The 22,817-nt window shown below is 35.4% G+C and overlaps 1 protein-coding gene across 1 annotated transcript in view; it reads right to left on the bottom strand.

The window, feature by feature from the left end:
- st3gal3a (ST3 beta-galactoside alpha-2,3-sialyltransferase 3a) overlaps positions 1-22,817 on the bottom strand; it is a 48,277-nt gene that overhangs the window by 15,282 nt on the left and 10,178 nt on the right. The window contains 6 exon segments of the mRNA XM_058778547.1: positions 7,028-7,214; positions 7,433-7,528; positions 7,701-7,764; positions 11,163-11,257; positions 20,344-20,436; positions 22,561-22,603. Coding sequence (XP_058634530.1) covers positions 7,028-7,214; positions 7,433-7,528; positions 7,701-7,764; positions 11,163-11,257; positions 20,344-20,436; positions 22,561-22,603 — 578 coding nt within the window.

The raw sequence follows: 22,817 nt of genomic DNA, 5'->3' as shown, positions 1-22,817 counted from the left end.
AAATGTCTTTAAAGTCACTTTTGAGAACTTTAATGTGTCCTTGCTGAATAAAAGTATTAATTTCTTTAAAAAAAATCTAACTGATCACAAACTTTTGTCATGCATTCATTTTTTAAGTCTTAAAAAGCCCAGCAACATTCAGAAGTGACTACATAAACGTCATTACTATACTCGAGGCCTGGCCAGCATTACTAAGGATGCAGAAAGCAGGTGCAGGAAAAATGCTGACATATTTTGAGCGAGCACTGAAGCAGAGGTGAATTGATCTGTTGTTGGATGCTGGACTCATAGGGCGAGAGTCATAAACACACAGGTGGAAAATGTGACGTGGCTCAGGCAGAGAGAGATGAACACAATACCCTGCACCGTGGAGAGGAGAGGGGCCATTTAAAAGCCCCATGAAAAACAAGAAGCGCAAACAAAGCCACAAAGGCAAGGAAGACCCTGTATCAATCACCCGGTGGCAGGATCCACCTCCTACATCGCACAAGGTCTTTGTACGCAGAGTTTCTCTGATACCTGTCACCAAGCTGCTTGAAACAGACCTGCAGAAGAGCTGACTAATCATTACGAGCTCTGAACTCTAGCTGATGTATGTCTGCCGATGCGTCCAAATGGCTCATTGTGCTGTATTACAGACACGGTCACTCAACACTGCCGTAGCAACAAGCGGAAAACTAATCTGACCACACTGCTGAATGTACAGCACTATGGCATAACAAGCTAGATTTTGGCTGAAATGTGAGCTCACGATATACAATGACACTGAGACAAACATATGAATATAAAAATAAAAATATATACCTTAAAATAATTAATAATCAAAAAATAAGATTTAAATGTAAGAAAAAAAGTTTTCTAAAAAAAATCATGATTGCCCAACTTTTTCAGCAAATTTAGTTCTGGAAATATTTTTCCAAATTATATGAGATTTAAAAATAATTCTTCAATAGATTTCTAAAGATGAGCACTTATGCATATCCAAAAACACTTACACAGGAACCAGATCAAAACAAATAAAACGACACCGTTACAATAATCCCAGTAAATGCTAAAATATTCATTTCTAAGAAAATACATTTATTTAATAAATACATAAATAAATAAAAAAGAAAGAAAGGAAAGAAAAGAAAATATTTATTCCCAATTTATTCAGTCATTTACTATAAGTAGAGATGAAAATAGGGCTCTTTTAAATTTTATTATAAAGTCTAAGATTTTATTATAAAGTCTTACATTTTATTATAAAGTCTTAAAAATGTACAGTCCATCATTATAACTAACTAAATAAATGAATGCACAAAATAGATATTTAACCTGCAATGAAGACTGGTTAACTACATAAATACACAAACAAATAAAATAGATATTTAAATTGCAATAAAGACTGGTTAACTACTGTACATAGATGTGGATGGATGGATGGACGGACAGATGAAGAGATGATAGATGGATAGATGCACAAACACAATATTTAATCTTCAATAATAACTGGTTGAATGAATGAATAAATAATGCATTTATTAACAGTATGTTTTCATTGAAATAAATTATTCAACTTTATTTTTGTGCTTTGCCTTTTCATTGCAATTGATGAAATCATAAACCCTTTGTCAACACGCAATTTTGACCCTGACAATATAAATACTTGTCTTGAAGCTCAGGTTTGTCTTGAAAAGAGCATATGTTTGTCATCTTTAAAACCTTAAAACTCAATTTCTCTATGGACAAAATGAATGGCATTTGACTTCCGGAAACCTTACGTTGCAAAAGTAAAACTCGTGACTGATTTACTCAAGCACATGAATCTCTAAATAAATTGAAAAAGACGGTGAAGTTGAATCAACTTAACGAACCAGTCACTGACTGAACTCTTAGTGATTCACTTAAAGAATCATTCATTACTTCCGGTCATATCCGACTATCTGATGTGCACATCCACACACATACTTTCTCTGATGGGTAATTCCCAAACCCTTTAGTTTTTCAAACTTCCCTTGCTTTGGTTAAAAGAGTTCCTGACACATTTTTGAGTGATGATGTTAGGCTGTAACCTGTGGGCGTGGAGTGGGCCCTGTGTTTCCCTGCGCTGGAAGCCATTGCAGCTCATTCACTACAATGGCCACTCTCAGTCGCTCTGACACTCTGGAGGTGCGAGTCGCAGACGTTATCACAGAATCCATCAGTTTCCAGCGGGCTGACACACACTGTGGCATTCATAAACCACTGTGGTTTACTGCAGCCGACTGTGGAGTGGTAGGGGCCGATGACCCTGACATTGACCCCCAGCCCTCTGTCTCCTCATGTCTGAGTCACCAGACTCTGAGGACACTTGACACTCATAAACACCATTGTATTGCGGAGTGTAAGCTGAAGATGTCATACAAAGCTGTATATAATGATTCATAAGACTTCAGCTCTGTTCCGAACCATAGCGAGCTGCCTACCTAGACAGCATGCTCAGTATCACAGGAATGGTCTGAATCAGAATGCTGACAGAAAATAAGAGATCACTAGAGACTTCAGACAAAAAGGATCCACTAAATAGCTTTCAAATTGAGTTTGTTGGGTCAAACATTTAGAGTCTCGTTGTATCTTCTTGAGTTGAATTAAATCTTCTCAATTTTTCTCGAAATCGTTCTAAATGTTCTCAAATCATTGCAAACCTTCTTGAACGTTCTCAAATTTGAGTAACATCACATCATCTTAGTCTAACTGAATCTTTCTTTTTAAATCTTTTATAAATCTCCTTGTGAAACGCTTTTAAAATGTTCCTTCTCTTCCCTTCTGGTCAAATCCTCTCAAATAATCTCTTTTTCTTTAACATTCTTGAATTATCTCAAACATTCCTGAATGTTCCCAAAGTTGTTACATCAAATCATCTTAGTCAAATGAAATCACCTTTTCAAATTAAGTCACCTCATGTAAAAAGTTCATACAATATTCCTTCTCAGGTCACATCAGATCTTAATTTGAGAACAGTTAGAGAAGAAGAATAGATTACAGATTTTTTCTCTTCTTAAATCTTCTTAAATTTGAGTCACATCAAATCATCATCAAATTCAGTCATCTTCTTGTGAAATGTTCTTCCTCTTATTTTGAGTAAAATTTTCTGTATTCTTCTTAAATGCTCTCAAATCATCTCAAATGGCCTCAAATTTGAGTCACATGTTCTTAAAACGTTTCTTCTATACTCTTCTAAATCACGTCAAATTTTGAATTTTCTCAAAACATTCTATTTTTTTTTTTTTCAAATTCTTGTGAAAAGTCCTTGTAAGGTTCCTTTTCAAGTCCCATCAAATCATCTTAATGTGAGAACATTTAAGAATAGATTACAGAGTCTTTTCCTCAAATCTTCTTGAATATTCTCAAATGTGACAATTTTCTAAATCAAACATTTTCCTAATCTTCTTGCAACATTACTTCTCTTCTTGAATAAAATCAAACCTTCTCAAGTTTACTGTAATCACTTCTTAAATGTTCTCAAACCATCTTGAACGACCTCAAATTTAAGTCAGATCAAATCTCAATTGTTCATTAATCTGTTGTTAAAATTTCTCGTTCTTCTACAATGCTTTCAAAATGATCTCAAACCTTCTTGAATGATGCCAAATTAAATATGACCTTCTCGAATACAATCTGTACTCCTTTAGTGTTTTAATCTCGTCTTCTAAAATGTTCTTTCAATGTTCCTTCTCTTGTCTTTTGCAATTAGTCATCCAAAGCAGCTCGACGTGACTCACTGCACCAACAGTGGAAACAACAGCAGCTAGTTTATTGACCCCTCATCCACCTGCTCATGTTTGCCTTTCTATATAGCCGTGTTTGAAGCTGATTTCAAAGAGGAGACAAAAGCACAGGACAGCGACGACCCGTCCACAGCTAGGACAGCTGACACCACCAAAACCTCCTCGGCAGATCTTGGGCTGGCCTAACATCTCACATATGGTGGCATTAGTCTAAACAGGCCGCACTAAGACTACCGATGATTTAGCTGTTTTGACGCATCATTTACGACAAGATATCTTGGCCGCTGTTTTGCTTTCAGAAGACATAGCTTCCATTTAATTCCAAATCAACAGAGATTCAAGTAATGAGAGTATTTCTGCGTCAAAGAATCACAAGCGAAGTCTACGGCCAATAAACACACACAAAGGAAAAATATCTACTTCATCTCTGACCTCCCAATTATCCTCATTAGTATTCCTGTCTGAATGTTTTGAACGGAAGAATATTTACAAGACAGTCTGCACACTTCAAAACCTTCACCGAATTAACACGTTCCGCTTAATTTCATGTGTAAATTAGAGCCGTGATTGTAGCATGCAGTAGGACGTGGATGAATGTTTCACATGGACGGGTCAGTGACGGATAATGCTCTCAAAGTGGAAGAGACATTTTAACTGAAAACAATTATCTGAAGAATTTATTTCACTGCAAAGTTTTTCGGTTTAAGTCTGTTTATCATTACGCAAAATTACACATAAATTCGACTTAAATTGGTTCATTTATTGTTTAGTTTGTTCAGTAAATCACTGTTTTGGCAGTAAACGGTAATGGATCTATTTAAAACGCACGCTATGGCATGAAACTATTTCTTTTTTTCCCCTCCAGAGTAAGCTGTATTTTAAGAGAATGAAACATAAACCTTTTTAAACTTTTAGAAGCAAATCATTTAAGACCAACTAAATAACACTAGTCATGTTTTCCACTAAATATTCAAAAACTGAACACGCTAAACATTTCCTGCAAAATATCATAGTTATTGTAGTATATTCATGTACAACCATAACTGATGAATATTTCATCTACAGCTTTCTTTACATTGCTATCTGATGCAGCATTTACTGCATACTGAAAAAATGCAGTGGCTCACGATACTGCTCAAGACTTTTTTTTTTTTTTTTTAAATGAATACTTTTATTCAGCAAGGATGCATTAAATTGATCAAAAGTGACAGTAAATACATTTGTAATGTTACAAAAGATTTCTATTTCAAATAAACACTGTTCTTTGAAATGTTTATTCATCAAAGAATACAGAAAAAAGAATCCAACAGTTATAAAAATATTAAGCTGTTTTCAACACTGATAAGAAGAAATCTTTCTTGAGGACCAAATAAGCACATCAGGCTTTTTTTTTATACTTCAGGATCAATTTTTTCATGGCTTTAAATTTTGAAAATTTTACTTTTTTAAAATTATTTTTTATGATCCCTTCACCCAAGAACACTTATGTCCCAGATCCAAGACATTCATTTGTTTTTTTTTCTCTGAACCTACATTTCTCTCTTAGTCCTAATGGCTTTTCGGCTGGCGGTGGGAATTCTAATGGAGCAGTATATAGAAGGCAGAAGAAACGTTATCAGTGTTTTTAGAAAGAGAAAGACTCGAGAGAGAAAAGAGAGAAAGTCAAGCTGCTGCCCAAGGGAAACAGTGCTGTATAGAGTATTTCTAAAGATTTATCAACAAATCTCAGCCACTAACCTTATCAGGATACAGTCAGACACTGAATTTATCTCCCACTACCTGTGTGTGGCCATTATGTGGTTTGCTTTGCATAAATCTCTACAACGAGACTGACTTCACAAGCCATTTTCTTTGAAAGTAGTCCAAAAAGATCATTGGAGATAAATTTATTACATGTGTGACATTTGAATTTGAATCAGGGAGTCAAAATCCGACTCAAAACCAAAACATTGCTTACTACAATATATCTACTCTGGCCTGCAAAAAAAAAATAAAAAAATAAACGAATGAACAAATGAATAACAACAATAATAATTAATATTATTATTATGATACAGAGTCACTGAAAAGTATCCAGCGCTAAAAGTGTGGCAACAGAAATATTACAAGTAACTCCTCACGACCAGTTACACACCGGTGACTTTTATTAGAGCGCTGTGACCTGGGGATCCAAATAATGCGGAAATGTCCTTGAGCTGAGTGAACTAGAGTCAGCTTTCATCATGGGAGAAGGTCCTCTAACAGAAGAGAGGCCAAATGTGCGCGCCATTTTCATTAGCATTCTGGAGATAATGCAGAGAAAGAGCTGCTTGACTAAACCCAAACCGGGGAGATAAGGTGGCCATTCTCCAGGCCAGACCACACAATTAAGCACATCGCTGAGTTCCTGTCAGTCACCTGAGGAAACGCTACACTGGCTGACTCACACAAAGACATCGGCCTCGCACACAGCTGCATATCAAAGACACGACAAACACAAAGCCCACATCCGTCTCTAACAGTGCTGTATAGTTTGACTCTACGCCATTCACCACAATCCCAATGCAGCTTCAGAGGTACCTGTGGTGACAAACCTCTGTCCCATATTTCATAAACTGAACTTTAGAAGTGGTCAGCTTTTGAAAATATCACACTCACTGATCTTGCACATCTGTTTTTACTCCGAGAACTTTTTTTAAATGCTAATTCTGCTGATTTGTCACCAAGATAATAATATCTAGCTCTCTAAAAGAGATCAAAACTGCAAAAATGACTTGAAAGCGTCAGTAAAAACGTGTTGAATCCTGCTAAAAAAAAAAAAAATCAGTAATGATCTATTTTGTATGCAATTTTTTTTCCAGCAAAAGTGTTTGATATTTATGATTACATTATTATATGGAATTATATGGAAAAAACTAAAGAACATAGCTTATTTCTAAAATTACAAATGTCTTAAAAATACATTTTTGACCCTAGGCATTCATATTTAACATTATTGTTCAGAGCACACACTATGCTGCCCCCTACTGGTAAATGTGTACTGGCAAATACTCTTTCTAAACCCTCTTTTTAAACAGTTTGACTGATTTACTATAAGCAGACATTTTCTTTAGCATTTTCTGTGCTGATTTTAAAGGAATAACTGTCTTTGTGGAATAACATTAAACATTAAAACATAAAAACAGAACTGAGAATAATGAATTCCTTATTGCTGGATACAAATAAAATCAAATTTGAAAAAATGCATTAAATTAAAAAAACAGAGCAGGAATACGTGGTCAGATTTGCGGACGCCTCACCAGCTTTTCATTAAACACCATGTGACGCAGCCATTTGAAGTCCATGGGTTTAAAGGCAGACAAGACGAAAAGCGAGCTCTTCTCGTAGCGCTCAGGTTTCTGGATGGCTCCTTCAGGGTACGTGATACGCATGGTGGTCTTTGAGCCGACGTCCTTCTCGAACCCGGCGACTGGAGCCTCGTTCAGTCTAAACCCAGAGGACAAATCAACATGAAATCCAAACGGTCTCCATTTACTTTCTGCTATTAATGTACAGGACTCAGGATTCATGTTTGTATTCAAAATCAGTCATCAAATGTAATAACGTGCTCCTCTTCTGAAACAACAACTGATTTGTGTTAGCATGCCAAATATCAAGTGGAAAATTAGGAGAGAAAAATATATTACTTTTATAATAAAACTTACCGTACAACAACATCATACTGATCGATTTGGGATCCCAGGGACTTGTTGAACAGAATGCCTCCGTTGCCAATAATAATACATTTCTTACAACTTATACTACAGGAGAAAATGACAAAACATGATTATAGAAACCGATCAGCTGTACAAGTCTAGAGAATGAAAATATATTTTTTTAATATATGAGATATGGTTCATCATGGATAGTTCTTGCAAAAGCAAAGGAGTGAGTGAGATTGTGTTTTGGTGTTTATGTGGATCTTATAATTACCTGTCCAGTTCTGAACCAAGAGAATATCTATTTGTAGCTTGTAAAATATGATCGATGATCTTTTCTGTAGACAGAGAAAATGCAATTATTTACTTTTTTAGAGAGAAAAACTACATAAAAACAGAGGTCTGAACAAAACAGGCTTTTTATTTCGATTTTCTAACAGAAATATCTAAACTGTGACATTACAGTTAGCTAAATATTAGTTAGTTTATGCTCTGATGAGTTGTTTCTAAACTACAGCACACTGAGGCATCCTCATTTATTAATATTACTAATAGTGTGATTCAATATTAGTCATACCGCCCACTCATTCCTCTTGACCACCCTTAGCATAGCATGTTTATGCAGCATGATTTGGGTTACAGTTATACTAATTGTACATAATATTTTGAATGGAAGACCTCTGTGAATTATGCATGAATGTTGGACTGCATTAAAGGAATAGTTCACCCAAAATTGAACACTTGCTGAAAATGTACTCATCCTCAGTCCATTCAAGATGTAGAAGAGTTTGTTTGTTTGTTCAAGGCAACAGATTTGGAGAAATGTAGCATGACTTGCTCAGCAATGGGTTCTCTGCAGTGAATGGGTGCCGTCAGAATGAGAGTCCAAACAGCTGATAAAAACATCACAAAACATTTTTTTTGGAGCAGTATTATTCAGTTTTTTTTTTAAATCTTGTAATTTTTCAATTTACTTTCTGCTATAATTCAATCTCAGTATTGCTAAGCAGAAAAGTAAATAAACTTAAAATTCAAACTTAACTGATGGACTGAAGTGGTGTGGATCAATTGTGGATTATTGTGATGTTTTTATCAGCTGTTTGGACTCTCATTTTGACGGCACCCATTTACTACAGAGAATCCATTGGAGAGCAAGTGATGTAATGCTAAATTTTTCCAAATCTGTTCTTCTGAAAAAACAAACGCATTAACATTTTAGACGGACTGAGGGCGAGTAAATTTTCAGCAAATTTTTATTTTTGGACAGGGGACATTTCTCAAGCAGCCCGGTCACACGCTGCCAACAATGCTGTAGCCTCCTGGGAAAGAACCTCACAGCTTCAAACACACTCAAGAATGAGGAAAAACCCTAAGTTTAGAACACTCTTTATCTTTTGCACAATCCACCATGCTATTTTTAGTAAAACATTCTTCATGCTAAAGATAATAGAACAGGATTTGTACGTAAACTCCACAACAACAAAACCATTGTCCATTTTATAGTCTACCTGCCAAACAATGTGATCCAGATTACTTGGAAAAGTAATAGCACTCCTTTCCTCAACATGCCACACTATTTAAGCCATCATTCGTGTCTGCAGCATAAAAAGTTTAATCCATAGAGTTAGGGCTCTGTTTAAAAGCATGAGCAGCATTGTAAGTGTGTTTTCATCTCAACATCACAGTAGAGCACATTAGACAGCAGTAATTCCCACACAGACATGTAATTCAAGTACAAGTGTTTCTGCTGAAAGGCACGGCTTGAGAAACATCAGCGAGACGGATGCAGAGATGCCGACAGCTCTGCTCTTAATGTCCCACACCATCTGCCAAAGCAGCTAAACGGAGTCAGAGCACAACTCATCACTTAACATGCACATTTGTGATTTAATCAGGCTGGAAGGTAATTACACCCAAAACCTCCAGGGCAGACATGAATGAAGGTGAGTGGAAAGGAGAAATGCCTCATGTTCCTGGTTTAAACGTCTGAAAGCACACCGGATGAAAGAACCACTGAAAAGGTGATTGAATAGAGGCCATGGGAAAATGGCTTCCACCTTACTTGCAGGAGCTCTTGGTGACTGGACATTAGTTTAACATCTATAAACCATCTACCTAATAATAATAATTTTTTTTTTTTTTCTCATTTGCAAGTCATGTGTAAACATGAATAATCTTTGCAAAAACACTGGCATATCCGTAGATTTACTGGTGTTTGCTGCTAATCTATGCACATATGCTTTCAGTCAAAAGTGTGGAATCATTAAGATTTTTTTTTTTTATGTTTTAGAAACAAGTCTCTTATGCTTTTATTGCAGAAACCATGATACATTACCATACAAAAGTTTGGGGTAAGTAAGATTAAAAAGAAAGAAATTAGGTCACACTTTAGTACAGGGACCAATTCTCACTATTAACTAGTTGCTTATTTGCATGCCTATTATTAACATATTGGCTGTTTATTAATACTTATAAAGCACATTTTCTGCATAGCCATATTCTACATCCCTAATCCAACCCAATACCTAAACTTAACAACTCAAGGCAAAAGTTGTGGTTAATGGTTTGTTTATAGCGAGAATTGGACCTTAAAATAAAGTGTGACCGGAAATGATCACTTTTATTCAGTAAGGCAGCATCAAATTGATTAGAAGTGACAGTAAAGACATTTATAATGTTACAAAATATTTCTATTTTAAATAAATGCTGATCTCTTGAACTTTCTATTCAAACAATCTTATTTTAAAAAGTTATTTCAAATTGTAATGATATTTCATAATTTAACAGTTTTAAATGACTTATTTTGATTAAATAAATGCAGTCTTTCAAAATAATTAAAAAATCTTCAAACTTCAAAATTATTTCAAACATTTGACCAGTAGTGTATAATATAATAAAAAATAAAAATAATGAATGCGCAGAATGAATGCTTGGATTGATGCATTATGACAATGTTTTTTAGTGTTAAAGAAAATATTTGAATTCTTAAGATGTACTTTTTGCCTCAATAATGGACCCTTGATTAAGTACAACGTAACTTACTTTCATATAATCATGGACACCTGAAAATGTGTAATTTGTGGGAAAATATCTGTGAGGAGAAGAACTGTGAAAATACAAATGTACAATAATCATTGAGATTCCTATCCGACCGGCATTAGATTTCTCAGAGGACCTCTGACTGAACAACAGATTGTGATTTTCTTTGTGATTTGTACAGCAGTTGTGTGAGAAAAACACAGGCGTTTGAAATTACAAAGTACGCCTTGTGAAACACTTTATTTACTTGACCTCCTCAGGGAGGAATAGGCCCTTCTGAATCAAGTGTGTGAGTTATGATTGGTCTTTTGTTTACACATAATACAATGTTAACATGTTTAATTGGATCATCTGCTAATGAAACCAACAGCACTGACAAAACAAAACAAAACAAAAAAAAAACACTGAAAATACCTCCAACTCAGAGGTACTTTTACCAGAGCAGTTTTCTGAGTACAGAGAAGAGGTTCTTAAACTTTTAAACACAAAGAGGACAAAAATCACTTGATTGATTGAGGGCTGGCAACAAAAAGTAAATGTTGCTTTATATCTAACTTACATATATATATTTTTTTCAATTATTTTTTAATTAAATTCATTTATACAGTTTCTTTTTTCACATCTCAATGCAAAAAAATTTTTTTTTTTTCCCCCCCTCCTCTTGTGAAATAAAACAGACTCAGAAAGAAAGACATACCTTGTGTTCTTACTCCAAACGGAGGCGGGTAACTGCTGATCTTTGATAGCCGCTTGAAATTTGGATCAAGGAACATGGGGGCAGGTTTTGAAAACCTAAAACAATAAATAAAAGACAAAGAAAGAAAACACAAGTTAAAACAAGCACGCTAAACACTCCATGCACAGCCTGCATGAGAAAAGGGGTGCGATAATTTGATAACTGGTGGAATATCTCAAACGTTGGAATATTTGAAAGGATTACGAGGTTCGCATTACCCATAATCCACTGGCTACCAGTGTGTTTATTGGTTAGTAAGAGATGAGCACTGGAATGTCAAAGGAAGTCCAGCCTAAACTTGACCTTTCCTCAAAACAAGCACAGAGACTTATAAGGAGCTGAGATAACCAAGCTACAAGCTGCTCACTTACAGACATTAGACTACAATCCAACTACAATGAAGCTATTTAAGGAGGCAAAACTTTTTAAATATACAACTGTGAGATGACAACTTATTTTTGCAATCTGAGGATGCACAGAATTTTTCCACCAAAAATTCTTATCTGAAATGCTATTTTTACTTTTGTGTCATTTTTTTTTTTTTTTTAAATGGACAAAAAGCAGCGTGCACTTGAAATGACCTACGTTTAATTAGGCTATACTTACTGCAAATGTGAATGATGACAGACAGGTTATATATTTATAGAAAGGAAGTTAAAAATAAAAGAAACTGACCTGACTGAATGTATGACTCCGCGATCAAGGAACTGTTTTTCAATTTACATGAATCATCTGAATAAATCGATTCACTAAGATGAATTTGATCTTCCAAAGCTACATAGGCTATTTAAGCAATATGACACTAGTTAAAGTGTCATTATACTCAGTATCAGAGTGTCTGCAAGTAATATGACTAGATTCATTGATTATTCTTGCTCTGATGACATTGGGTGACAATGTTGCAAATTCTAGCAATCAAATAAAATACTTCCATTAAAATGCTGCCTGATAACCGAAAATAATCTAGAGTTAGCGTATTTATACTAATGAACTATATTCCTTGGCAGAATTGATTATTATCTACAATATTATTTATTAACAAAATATTTATTTTAATATTTTATATTTGTTTTATTATAAATTATTACAAATAGGTATTTTTATATTAAAAATGTATTTATTGTTTTAACATTTTTTGTGTATTGTGACTAGGGCTGCCCTCAACTAAGGATTTTTCTGGTCGACTAGTGGTCGTTCATTTTTGCATTAGTCGACTAATCGCACGTTTATTAATAAACCATTTAAATCATTATAATGAGCCTTTAATTGCTTACATAGCCAATAAGCGCTCAAGCACATGCATAAAGCTCATCACGGCACACCGGCAGAAGTAATGATTATGAATGTGTCAGTGAAAAACAGTAAGGAGGCTGCATTAACATTTTAATAATTTGATAAACTTTTTCTTTATTTTCGGCTTAAGATGAAGTCGGCAGCATTGACTCGTCATCTCCGCAGTAGTGGACGCGCCTGTATGTGATGTTTCATATGGATTACATAATCTGAGAATATTTGTTTTCCATTTGAATTGGTTCATTAGAAAGTAGACATTTCACTCTCTATAGATATATTTTAATGTCTGTAAGGCAAAGATATACATGGAGTTTCGCGCTCAAGTTCACAGAGACCGAGACGGCAGAAAGCGCATACTGTTTGCTTTCATTATTTTACAAAAGCGAGTTTTGTTATTATGGTGAGTGCACACAAATAAACGTAGAGTCTTTACAGATTTGAAAGATGTATTGCTCTTATTTGTATGACCAAAAATGAGGGAGTATTTTAAGACCGCACAGGCGCCTCCATCTGTCCTGCAGTGAGCGCACTACTCTTCCTCACTCTGCACAGACACTTGAACAGCGCACATTTCTCAAGGTTAACATTAGATTGAGCGGCCATATCAAGTTGCTAATACTTACATATTTCAGATGATAAGTCATTTTTGAGGTCGATGAATGATCTGCGAGCGTTTGGATGTCCTGCATTACCACAAAGACCAGCTGTTAACGGTCTGTCCGTCACGGACTGCGTGACTTTGCCTGTGGATTTTATTTTTTCTGGGACTAAGCGACTAAAAAAAATTTGGTCGACCAAGCCTCTTCTAGTCGACTAATGATTAGGGGCAGCCCTAATTGTGACATTATGTAAAATGACAATTAAGAATTAAAATAATTGTAAATATTTTAAACAATAACTGTATTGTAACTTAATGAGAGAAAAACTTCAAGTAAAATGTCCAGAAGCATTACAGAAAATGTGCTTAACTGAAAAAATTAAAATGATCTAAAATAAAAAAATTAAATAAAATAAAAAAAATCTTACCACTACTTCCTGGAAAAAGCATGAAACTAGAAAAGCTACACTACTTCAAAATAGCTACCATCATAAATGCTGTGAAGTTAGAAGTTACTTTTAGTTACTCTCCAAAGCCGTTCCCTAAGAAAAACAAGAAGAGTATAAAAGGGAATATATGAAAAACTGCATCATGTGACCAACAGGTTATAATAGGTCTGGAGTATTTCTTAAAAAAAATGGCTTTATTGTTTAATGCTATGTAGCACCACCACCTAACATGTTATGCAAACAATCATTAACACTGCCAGTGGAAAAACTCTCCCATTCGGTCCACAAATACCACCTGGCAAAGCTGCATTTCAAGGAGAAATGCCTTGATGTCTGTCAACATCCTCCACCCAGCATGCACCTGATACAACTATCCACGTCACGAACTACCCCGAACATTTGACTGGCTAACAAAACAACACCTGAACACTTCCGTCATGCCGTATGCAGCTGTCTGACCCCTGGAGTAATGCACTAATGACACAGGTGGTCCGGTGTATCCGATTCCCACGACCACAACCATGACTCTGCGCTTCCTCACATCCCAAAACTGTAAGTGAAGGTGACACACACTCCCGCGTTTCTCACTGCCTCAAACCTCCAAACACATACACTTGTGAGAAAAGTATGTGAACCCTTCATAATTACTAGGATTACAGCATACGTGAGTCCTATGCTATAATCAGATATTCAATTCATAATAATAACCCATTTTAAAAGAGCCACATTTTCACAGAACAAATGTTGAGATGAAGCTTTTCAGAAAGTTCCAGCAGGTGCCTTTTACAGATTGTTGCCAAAACCTTTTCCCACAGTTATTAAATTACTAAAACTGCACTTGAAAATCAGAGACATCAAACATTTTTCATCAGATTCTCACAAAATCATCTAATCTGAGCTGCCAAACAGATTTATTTTATATTTTACTGTATGTGGGTCAAAGATGAGATGTCCTATTTTGGTGTCTGCATCAAATTAATAAAAAAAAAAAAGATTTTATATACACAAAAAAACGTATCAAAATGTAAGTAAAGTGTCTACGTTAGTGTTTCAAATAACTTATGTGAAAATAAAATGTCAAAATATGGGTGAAATAATTTTCCATCGTCATTCAGTGTAACAAATATATTTACGCAAAAATGAAACAGCATACTTTTTCTGACCTGTATTTTAAATGTCATCTAATGATTCATCTAAATACGCCTGACAGGATTTATTGGTATATGAACGATTGTTGCACTAAATGACATTTTATTGGGTGTCTACTATAAATCATGGTAAAAATGTTCTAATGTATAAAAAAAAAAAAAAAAAAAAAAAATATTAAACTTTCATTTTTTTTGATGCTTGAAACCCCCTTTTCGTCTTTGACCCATGTTAATTATTGACTCGTTTAATTCTATTTATATCTACCCAAAGGACACCAATATCAAGGATCAAAGTTCAATTCAAATGAGTTAAATAGAACTAATAAGTCTTTTGAGCTATGAAACAGTGGCCTCATACGCTATTTATGACAGGATGTATTTATGACTCATATGTGCTGTCAGCACGTACAGTTTGGTCCATATATATTTGGACACTAACACTATTTTTTGGCTCTGTATGCCACCAGAATAGAATTAAAATGAAACAATCAAGATGAAATTGAAGAGCAGAATTTAAGCTTTAGTTCAAGGGGTAGAACAAAAATATAACATAAAATGCTTAGGAATTACAACTATTTTTATACACAATCCCCCTATTTTCAGTGGATCAAATGTAACTGGTCAAATAAATATAATCATAAATAAAATGTTCATTTTTAATATTTTGTTGAGAATCCTTTGCAGGCAATGACTGCCTTAAGTATGGAACTCATGGACATCACCAGAGACTGGGTTACCTCATTTGTGATGCTTTGCCAGGCCTTTACTGCAGCTGACTTCAGTTGTCTGTGGGTCTTTCTGCCTTTAGTTTTGTCTTCAGCAAGTGAAATGCACGCTCAATCGGGTTGAGATCAGGAGATTGACTCAACCATTGCAGAATATTCCACTTTTACCTTCAAAAACTCCTGGGTTGCTTTTACTGTATGTTTTGGGTCATTTCCACTTGTACTATGAAGCACCGCCCAATCAACTTTGCAGCATTTTGCTGAATCTGGGCAGAGAGTAAATTCCTACACACTACAGAATTCATCCGGCTGCTTCTGTCCTCTGTCTCATCATCACTAAACACCAGTAACCCAGTGCCACTGGAAGTCATGCTCATGCCATCACACTGCTCCACCATGTTTCACAGATGATGTTGTATGCTTTGGATCATGAGCTGTTCCAAGCCTTCTCCATACTTTTTTCTTCCAGTCATTCTGGTACAGGTTAATCTTAATTTCAGCTGTCCAAAGAATGCTTTTCCAGAAGTGGTCTGGCTTTTTGTAGATGTTTTTTTTTTTTTGGTCAAAGTCTAATCTAGCCTTGTTTGCACCTTGTGGTAAACCCTGTGTATTTGCTCTGGTGAAGTCTTCTCTTGATTGTAGACTTTGACAGCGACACATCTACCTCCTGGAGAGTCGTCTTCTCTTGGCTGTATGTTGTGAAAAGGTTTTTCCATCACCATGGAGAGGATTCTCCGATCATCCACCACTGTTGTCCTCCATGGACGTCCAGGCCTTTTTATGTTGCTGAGCTCACCAGTCCATTCTTTTTTTTTTCTCTCTCTACTGTACCAAACTGTTGATTTGGCCACTCCTAATGTTCCTGCTCTCTCTCTGATGGATGTTTTGTTTTTGAAGTCTAACAATTGTCTTTTGGAGAGAGATCATTTGACTGCATGATGTGGGTTCACAGTAACAGCTTCCAAATGCAAATGGCACACTTTGAATTAACTCCAGACCTTTTACCTGCTTAACTGATGTAGAAATAACGAAGGAATAGCCCACATCTGTCCATGAAACCGCTTTTGAGTCAATTGTCCAATTACTTATGGTCCCTTGAAAAAGGGGGGAGCTACACATTAAAGAGCTGCAATTCCTTAACCTTTCCTCCAATTGTGATGAGAATATCCTCAAATTAAAGATCAGAGTGTGCACTATAAGCCCATATTCATTATATAACAGTAACTTGAATATGTTTTGGTCAGCAGCTAAAATAATAAAAATTGTGCCTGTGTCCAAATATATATGGACCTAACTGTAAATGCATGTGTGCGTGACTATTACTAGTTCGCTGAATTTTTGCTTTTATTCCCAGAGCAGTGGTCAGGCTGGTTCCCGGATCATGTTCATCAATGCATGTCAGATGCTAATTACATGGCTAACTAAATGTTGTAGGTTTAGTGTCTCAACAAACACTGTAGATGTCACGGTCTATTTAATATTCCCATCTGACTCCACTTACACCAGAAAGGTTCAGTATCAAGACCAACCTGAGTCATGTGATCTGGCCCTGAGCCCCATTTTTACACAACTCATGTCTATTTAAGGGATAGTTCACCCAAATATAAAAACTCTGTCATCATTTAGTGACCCTCATGTCGTTTCAAACCTGCATGAATTTCTTTCTTTTGTGGAAAAGAAAACAAGATATTTTGAAGAATGTTGGTAACCAAACGGTTTTATTTACTAATTACTTCCATTGTATGAAAAAATAAAAATAAATAAATAAATATTAACAAATTAAATTCTTCTTTCATTGTATGACTTCCTTTCTTCTGTGAAAGATAGTGTTGAACTGACATGAGTAAATGATGGCATATACTGTAAATGATGACATAACTTTCATATGAATAGTGGGTAATCTTTGAAGCCACTGCAGTAAATTATGGAGAATGCAGAATCTGCAAATTGTTAATTATTTTACCAAAATAAGAGCATATTAGTTACATGCATGCTATTGTTTATTTAGTACTGACCTGAATAAGATATTACACAAAAAGATGTTTACATAGTCCACAAGAGAAAATAACAGTTGAATTTATAAAAATGACCACGTTCAAAAGTTTACATCCCCTTGATTCTTAATACTGTGCTGTTACCTGAATGATCCACAGCTGTTTTTGGTTTTTTTTGTTTAGTGATAGTTATTCATGAGTCCCTTGTTTGTGCTGAACAGTTAAACTGCCTGCTGTTCTTCAGAAAAACCCTTCAGGTCCCACAAATTCTTTGGTTTTTCAGCATTTTTGTGTATTTGAACCCTTTCCAACAATGACTATGATTTTGAGATCCATTTTTCAGGACAACTGAGGGACTCATATGCAACTATTACAGAAGATTCAAACACTCCAGAAGGAAAAATCATGCATTAAGAAAACTTCTGAACAGAATGAAGATCTGTACATTTTTTTTTTCTTATTTTGCCTATATCATATTTTTTCATTTAGTACTGCCCTTCAGAAACTACAGAAGATATTTACATGTTTCCCAGAAGACAAAATAAGTTAAATTTACCCTGATCTTCAAATTTCGCCAGATTCTGCAAGATGTATGTAAACATTTGATTTCAACTGTGTGTATGCATGTATGTATGTATGCATGTATATATATATACACATACAGTATCTCACAGTAGTGAGTACACCCCTCACAATATTTTATTATATCTTTTCATGTGACAACACTGAAGAAATGACACTTTGCTACAATGTAAACTAGTGAGTGTACAGCTTGTATAACAGTGTAAATTTGCTGTCCCCTCAAAATAATTCAACACACAGCCATTAATGTCTAAACCGCTGGCCACAAAAGTGAGTACACCCCTAAGTGAAAATGTTCAAATTGGGCCCAAAGTGTCAATATTTTGTGTGGCCACCATTATTTTCCAGCACTGCCTTAACCCTCTTGGTCATGGAGTTCACCAGAGCTTCACAGGTTGCCACTGGAGTCCTCTTCCACTCCTCCATGAAGACATCATGGAGCTGGTGGATGTTAGAGACCTTGCGCTCCTCCACCTTCTGTTTGAGAATGCCCCACAGATGCTCAATTCCTTCTGGGACGACAGCCATACAGATCAATTTGATGCAGTGTGCGGCATATGGTCTGAGCACTGACAGGCTGACCCCCCACCCCTTCAACCTCTGCAGCAATGCTGGCAGCACTCATACTTCTATTTCCCCAAACACAACTTCTGGAAATGACGCCGAGCATGTGCACTCAACTTCTTTGGGCAACCATGGTGAGGCCTGTTCTGAGTGGAACCTGTCCTGTTAAACCGCTGTATGGTCTTGGCCACCGTGCTGCAGCTCAGTTTCAGGGTCTTGGCAATCTTCTTATAGCCTACGCCACCTTTTGTAGAGCAACAATGTTTTTTTTCAGATCCTCAGAGAGTTCTTTGCCATGAGGTGCCATGTTGAACTTCCAGTGACCAGTATGAGAGAGTGAGAGTGAGAATTTAACACACCAGCTCCCCATTCACACCTGAGATCTTGTAACACTAACGAGTCACATGACTTTCTTGGGAGAGAAAATGGCTAATTGGTCCCAATTTGGACATTTTCACTTAGGGGTGTATTCACTTTTGTGGCCAGCGGTTTAGACATTAATGGCTGTGTGCTGAGTTATTTTGAGGGGACAGCAAATTTACACTGTTATACAAGCTGTACACTCACTACTTTACATTGTAGCAAAGTGTCATTTCTTCAGTGTTGTCACATGAAAAGATATAATAAAATATTTACAAAAATGTGAGGTGTGTACTCACTTCTGTGAGATACTGTATACATACACACATACTATTAAGAAGTGTGTTTTTTTTAAATTGTGACAGTTTGTGTATTAAGTGTATCATTCAACTTTTTCCCATGGTCTAGAGTTAAAAAAAAACTCTAAAGTTTTTTTAAAAATTAAATATTGCAATACATATCGTAACGGCACCCAAGTATCGTGATAGTATCAAATTGGGAGGTAGGTGTCTCGTCCTATCCCTAATACACACACACAAACACACACTTTGGAGAATTAAACTATATGATTTTAAAACAATTTTTAATAATTACTGATCATAATTTAATGAGAATTACAAAAAGTCAAATGTCCAGACACATTACAGAAAATGTGCTTAATAGCTACGAAAATAATGTCACAAATTTAAAATGTTAATGGTTCTAAAAACAAGCTATTAACTATGTATTTTGAATGTGTTTTGATGTGAACCAAGAACCAGAAAACAGATAAGGTCAACACACACTCAAATGTATTAATACATTCCACAGTGAATAATTTTTATTTTTTTTATTTTAAAAGGATTCCGATAATATAAGTATTAATAAGATCCATAAACAGTGGTTTATATTAATCTCATAGGCTCAGGCAGAAATCTTGCGGCTAAAGGAAAGCTTTGCGTGTCAGTCGTGTGAATCAGAAGCACGGCTTTCTCACGCACTGGGAGCCCAGAGGAGCACAGCAGACCCAAAAAAAGATCTGCATCATTTCTGATGCCAGTGAGGCGCTCTGTGGACACATTTCTGAAACATGCCTTAAATCAACACATAAGGGATAAAGAGCATTCACTGTGGGGAATCTTCTCAGACACTGAATTATTTAAAAGAGAAAGGAAATGTCTTTCTATGCTCCTCTCAAGAGCATTGCATCCTCACTGTGTAATGGGTTTAAGACAAACTATACAACACACATGAAGTGATGTACGATTCTAAAAAGAACAAGGTCAAGTCTTATGTAACCAACAAAACTGTGATCTGATAACTGTTCTTTTCCTTTCTACTGTATGTTCTCACTCACAGCAGAAGAATGAGCTGCGTGTCTGCATGCACATTTACAAATATGAAATAGTGAACTTCCAGTATTTCACAATGCACAATGAGATCAGCTTACTTTGGATAGATTGAAGTCATCTTGGCCTCTGCGTAACCCGGTTTACACTCGCCTTTACTGAGATTACCATATTTATACTGCAGCTCCAGAGGCCTGCGAACCAAAGACAGAAGAAGATCCTTTTCATTAGGTGTCCTAGCAGAGTAATCGCAGGTGTAGAAAAGCATATTACTGGCATGTTCCACTAGCACTTCACAGTGTCACAATACTTTGTGTCTTCATTTTCAACACATATTAATACATATATGCTTTATCGCTTCAAATCTAACAAGCTTCCTTTTGCAAAATGTGCTTGTGCATGAGCCGTTTTCTATATAATGCATGGCTTAAGTGTACATTTTTTGGTGAAAGAAATTAAAACTTTAATTCAGTAATGATGCATTACATTGATCACAAAATTATGTTGCAACACAGATTTACATTTTACAATATATTCATACAGAAAACTGTTACTTTAAATTATAATAACACATTTCTGTTTTACTTGATTTTCTTCTCAAAGATGAAAAATCTTAGCGACCCGAAACAGTAGTGTACCATTAAAATTCACTTTAAATTATTCTAACCAAAACCAAGTAATTTTGTGAAATATAAAACACGAACAATACAGATTTAGTTCGAAATATGGCTGCAAATTAAAAGAATGATCCTACTAAATTCTTAATAAATCCTTGGAGTAATTTAAAATGCCCCAGACCATACTGATTTAAATTTGATTGATTTCAATTTGACGATTATGGAAGTTCATTCATTCTCAAGCAGATTAACATGCCTAGAATAGAGCTCTGTATCTTACTAAATGCTTTGGGGTTTGGAGAGAGGGGAAAGCAGCTGTGTCGAGCTCACGGTGCCCAGAGGATGTACAATGATGTACAAGGCTGCTCAATGAGATGACAACTTGTGTGAGGAGTAGTTTATTTTATATAAGCGCCAGTATAAACCCACTAATTCACAGGCCGGCAAATGGAAACTTTCTAGTAAGTTTACATCAATACTGTGAGTGCTGGACATATAAAGATGACCTGTTGACAGTGCCATTTATACAGGTGGCCGTTAATGGTAATAAGAGAGGTCGAGCCATGTTTTACTTTGGGTAAACGGACCTCCCATACAGATACAATCAGGACTGTTAAATCAGACAAGGCTGGGTGAGAGCCAAGAGATCATTCATTAGAAATGCTTTAGGGCGCCATTAATTATCCTTCCAAAGTAAAGCTCAAATAAACAACAAGCCGGGTTATAAAGAGAGACAAATTGCTGGACAGTACAGGCCAAAGTGAACTCACACATACATGCACACTCTGAAATTCTGTTACGAAACCTAGTGAGCGGTCTTGCCCTACATAGCCAGCTGCTTTCGAAGGCAACATCCCAACTGAAGAAAAAAAAAAAAGAAAACAACGGTTTGGAACATAGACAAAAATTCTGTGTCATACAAACAGAAATTCATGAAAGATTCGATTATAAAATATTGAAAGATTATAAAATATTGGGTAGAGTAGTCCATTTTAATCAGACTGAACTATTTTTGTCAATAGTTCAAAAGATTAGACATCAGAGCAACTTATATATTGAAATAGATTATTTCCAGTTCTACTGTACGTTAAAACACAGAGACTTGTATTACTTGTCATTACTTTGTCACCTGAAATCCAAAAATGATTATATGAAATATTAAACCAAAGGACTTTTAGTTTCTTTAATAATCAATTAGTTAATCAAATTTATATTGTATATATTTAATAAAAATATTAATATTACAAATTAATAATATACGTATATAAACAATTAAATTGCACAAATGGCTGTTTTTATCAACTTTTTAATAATTATGTTTCTATTATAATTAAGTTCTATTCTTATTCTTTGTTAAAACATTAACCTTTAAACTGTGGCAGCAATATAAACTTAAGAAGCATAAAAATGTTATACAAATTTTGGGTGAAGTAGTCCATTTATTTTATTTTATTTCATGAATTATAAAAACCAATGGATTTTTTTTCAAGCAGACTTGTTGCTAAAAATATGCAAAATATGTGATCTTGCCTTAAAATTTGCCTAAAAAGTAAGGTATTTTAGAAGGCAGCATAACTGTACTAACCTTTAGTGCAGTGATGAATGCATATTGAAATGCTGCCTATGTAGGCAACTCACTAGGATTTGGAACAGAACCTCATGCTCACGCAGAACCCTGACCCTCAACAATGTGTTACTTACAGTTTTCTGTCAAGCTTGGTAAGGAATCCCTGCTTGTCGTATTCTAAAGAGAGAAGAAATACAAGAAATCAACAGAGTTTATGTACCTGAAAGAGAAAGAAGAGAGAGATGCAGTGTGTTATCGTCACTGTGCCAACAGGAAGGGATGGAAATATTTCAGCAGATAAGTAAATCTGTTGTTGAGAGCACAGGTTATAAAGAAAGCGATTATTATTGTAGTTACACAGAAGGAAATGTGAGAGGCTGATTACTGTTTA

The sequence above is a fragment of the Onychostoma macrolepis genome, chromosome 06 (genome assembly GCF_012432095.1).
Source record: "Onychostoma macrolepis isolate SWU-2019 chromosome 06, ASM1243209v1, whole genome shotgun sequence".
Classification (NCBI taxonomy): Eukaryota; Metazoa; Chordata; class Actinopteri; order Cypriniformes; family Cyprinidae; genus Onychostoma; species Onychostoma macrolepis.
The sequence above is the reverse complement of the archived record's forward strand: the minus strand, read 5'-3'. Positions and strand labels throughout refer to the sequence as shown.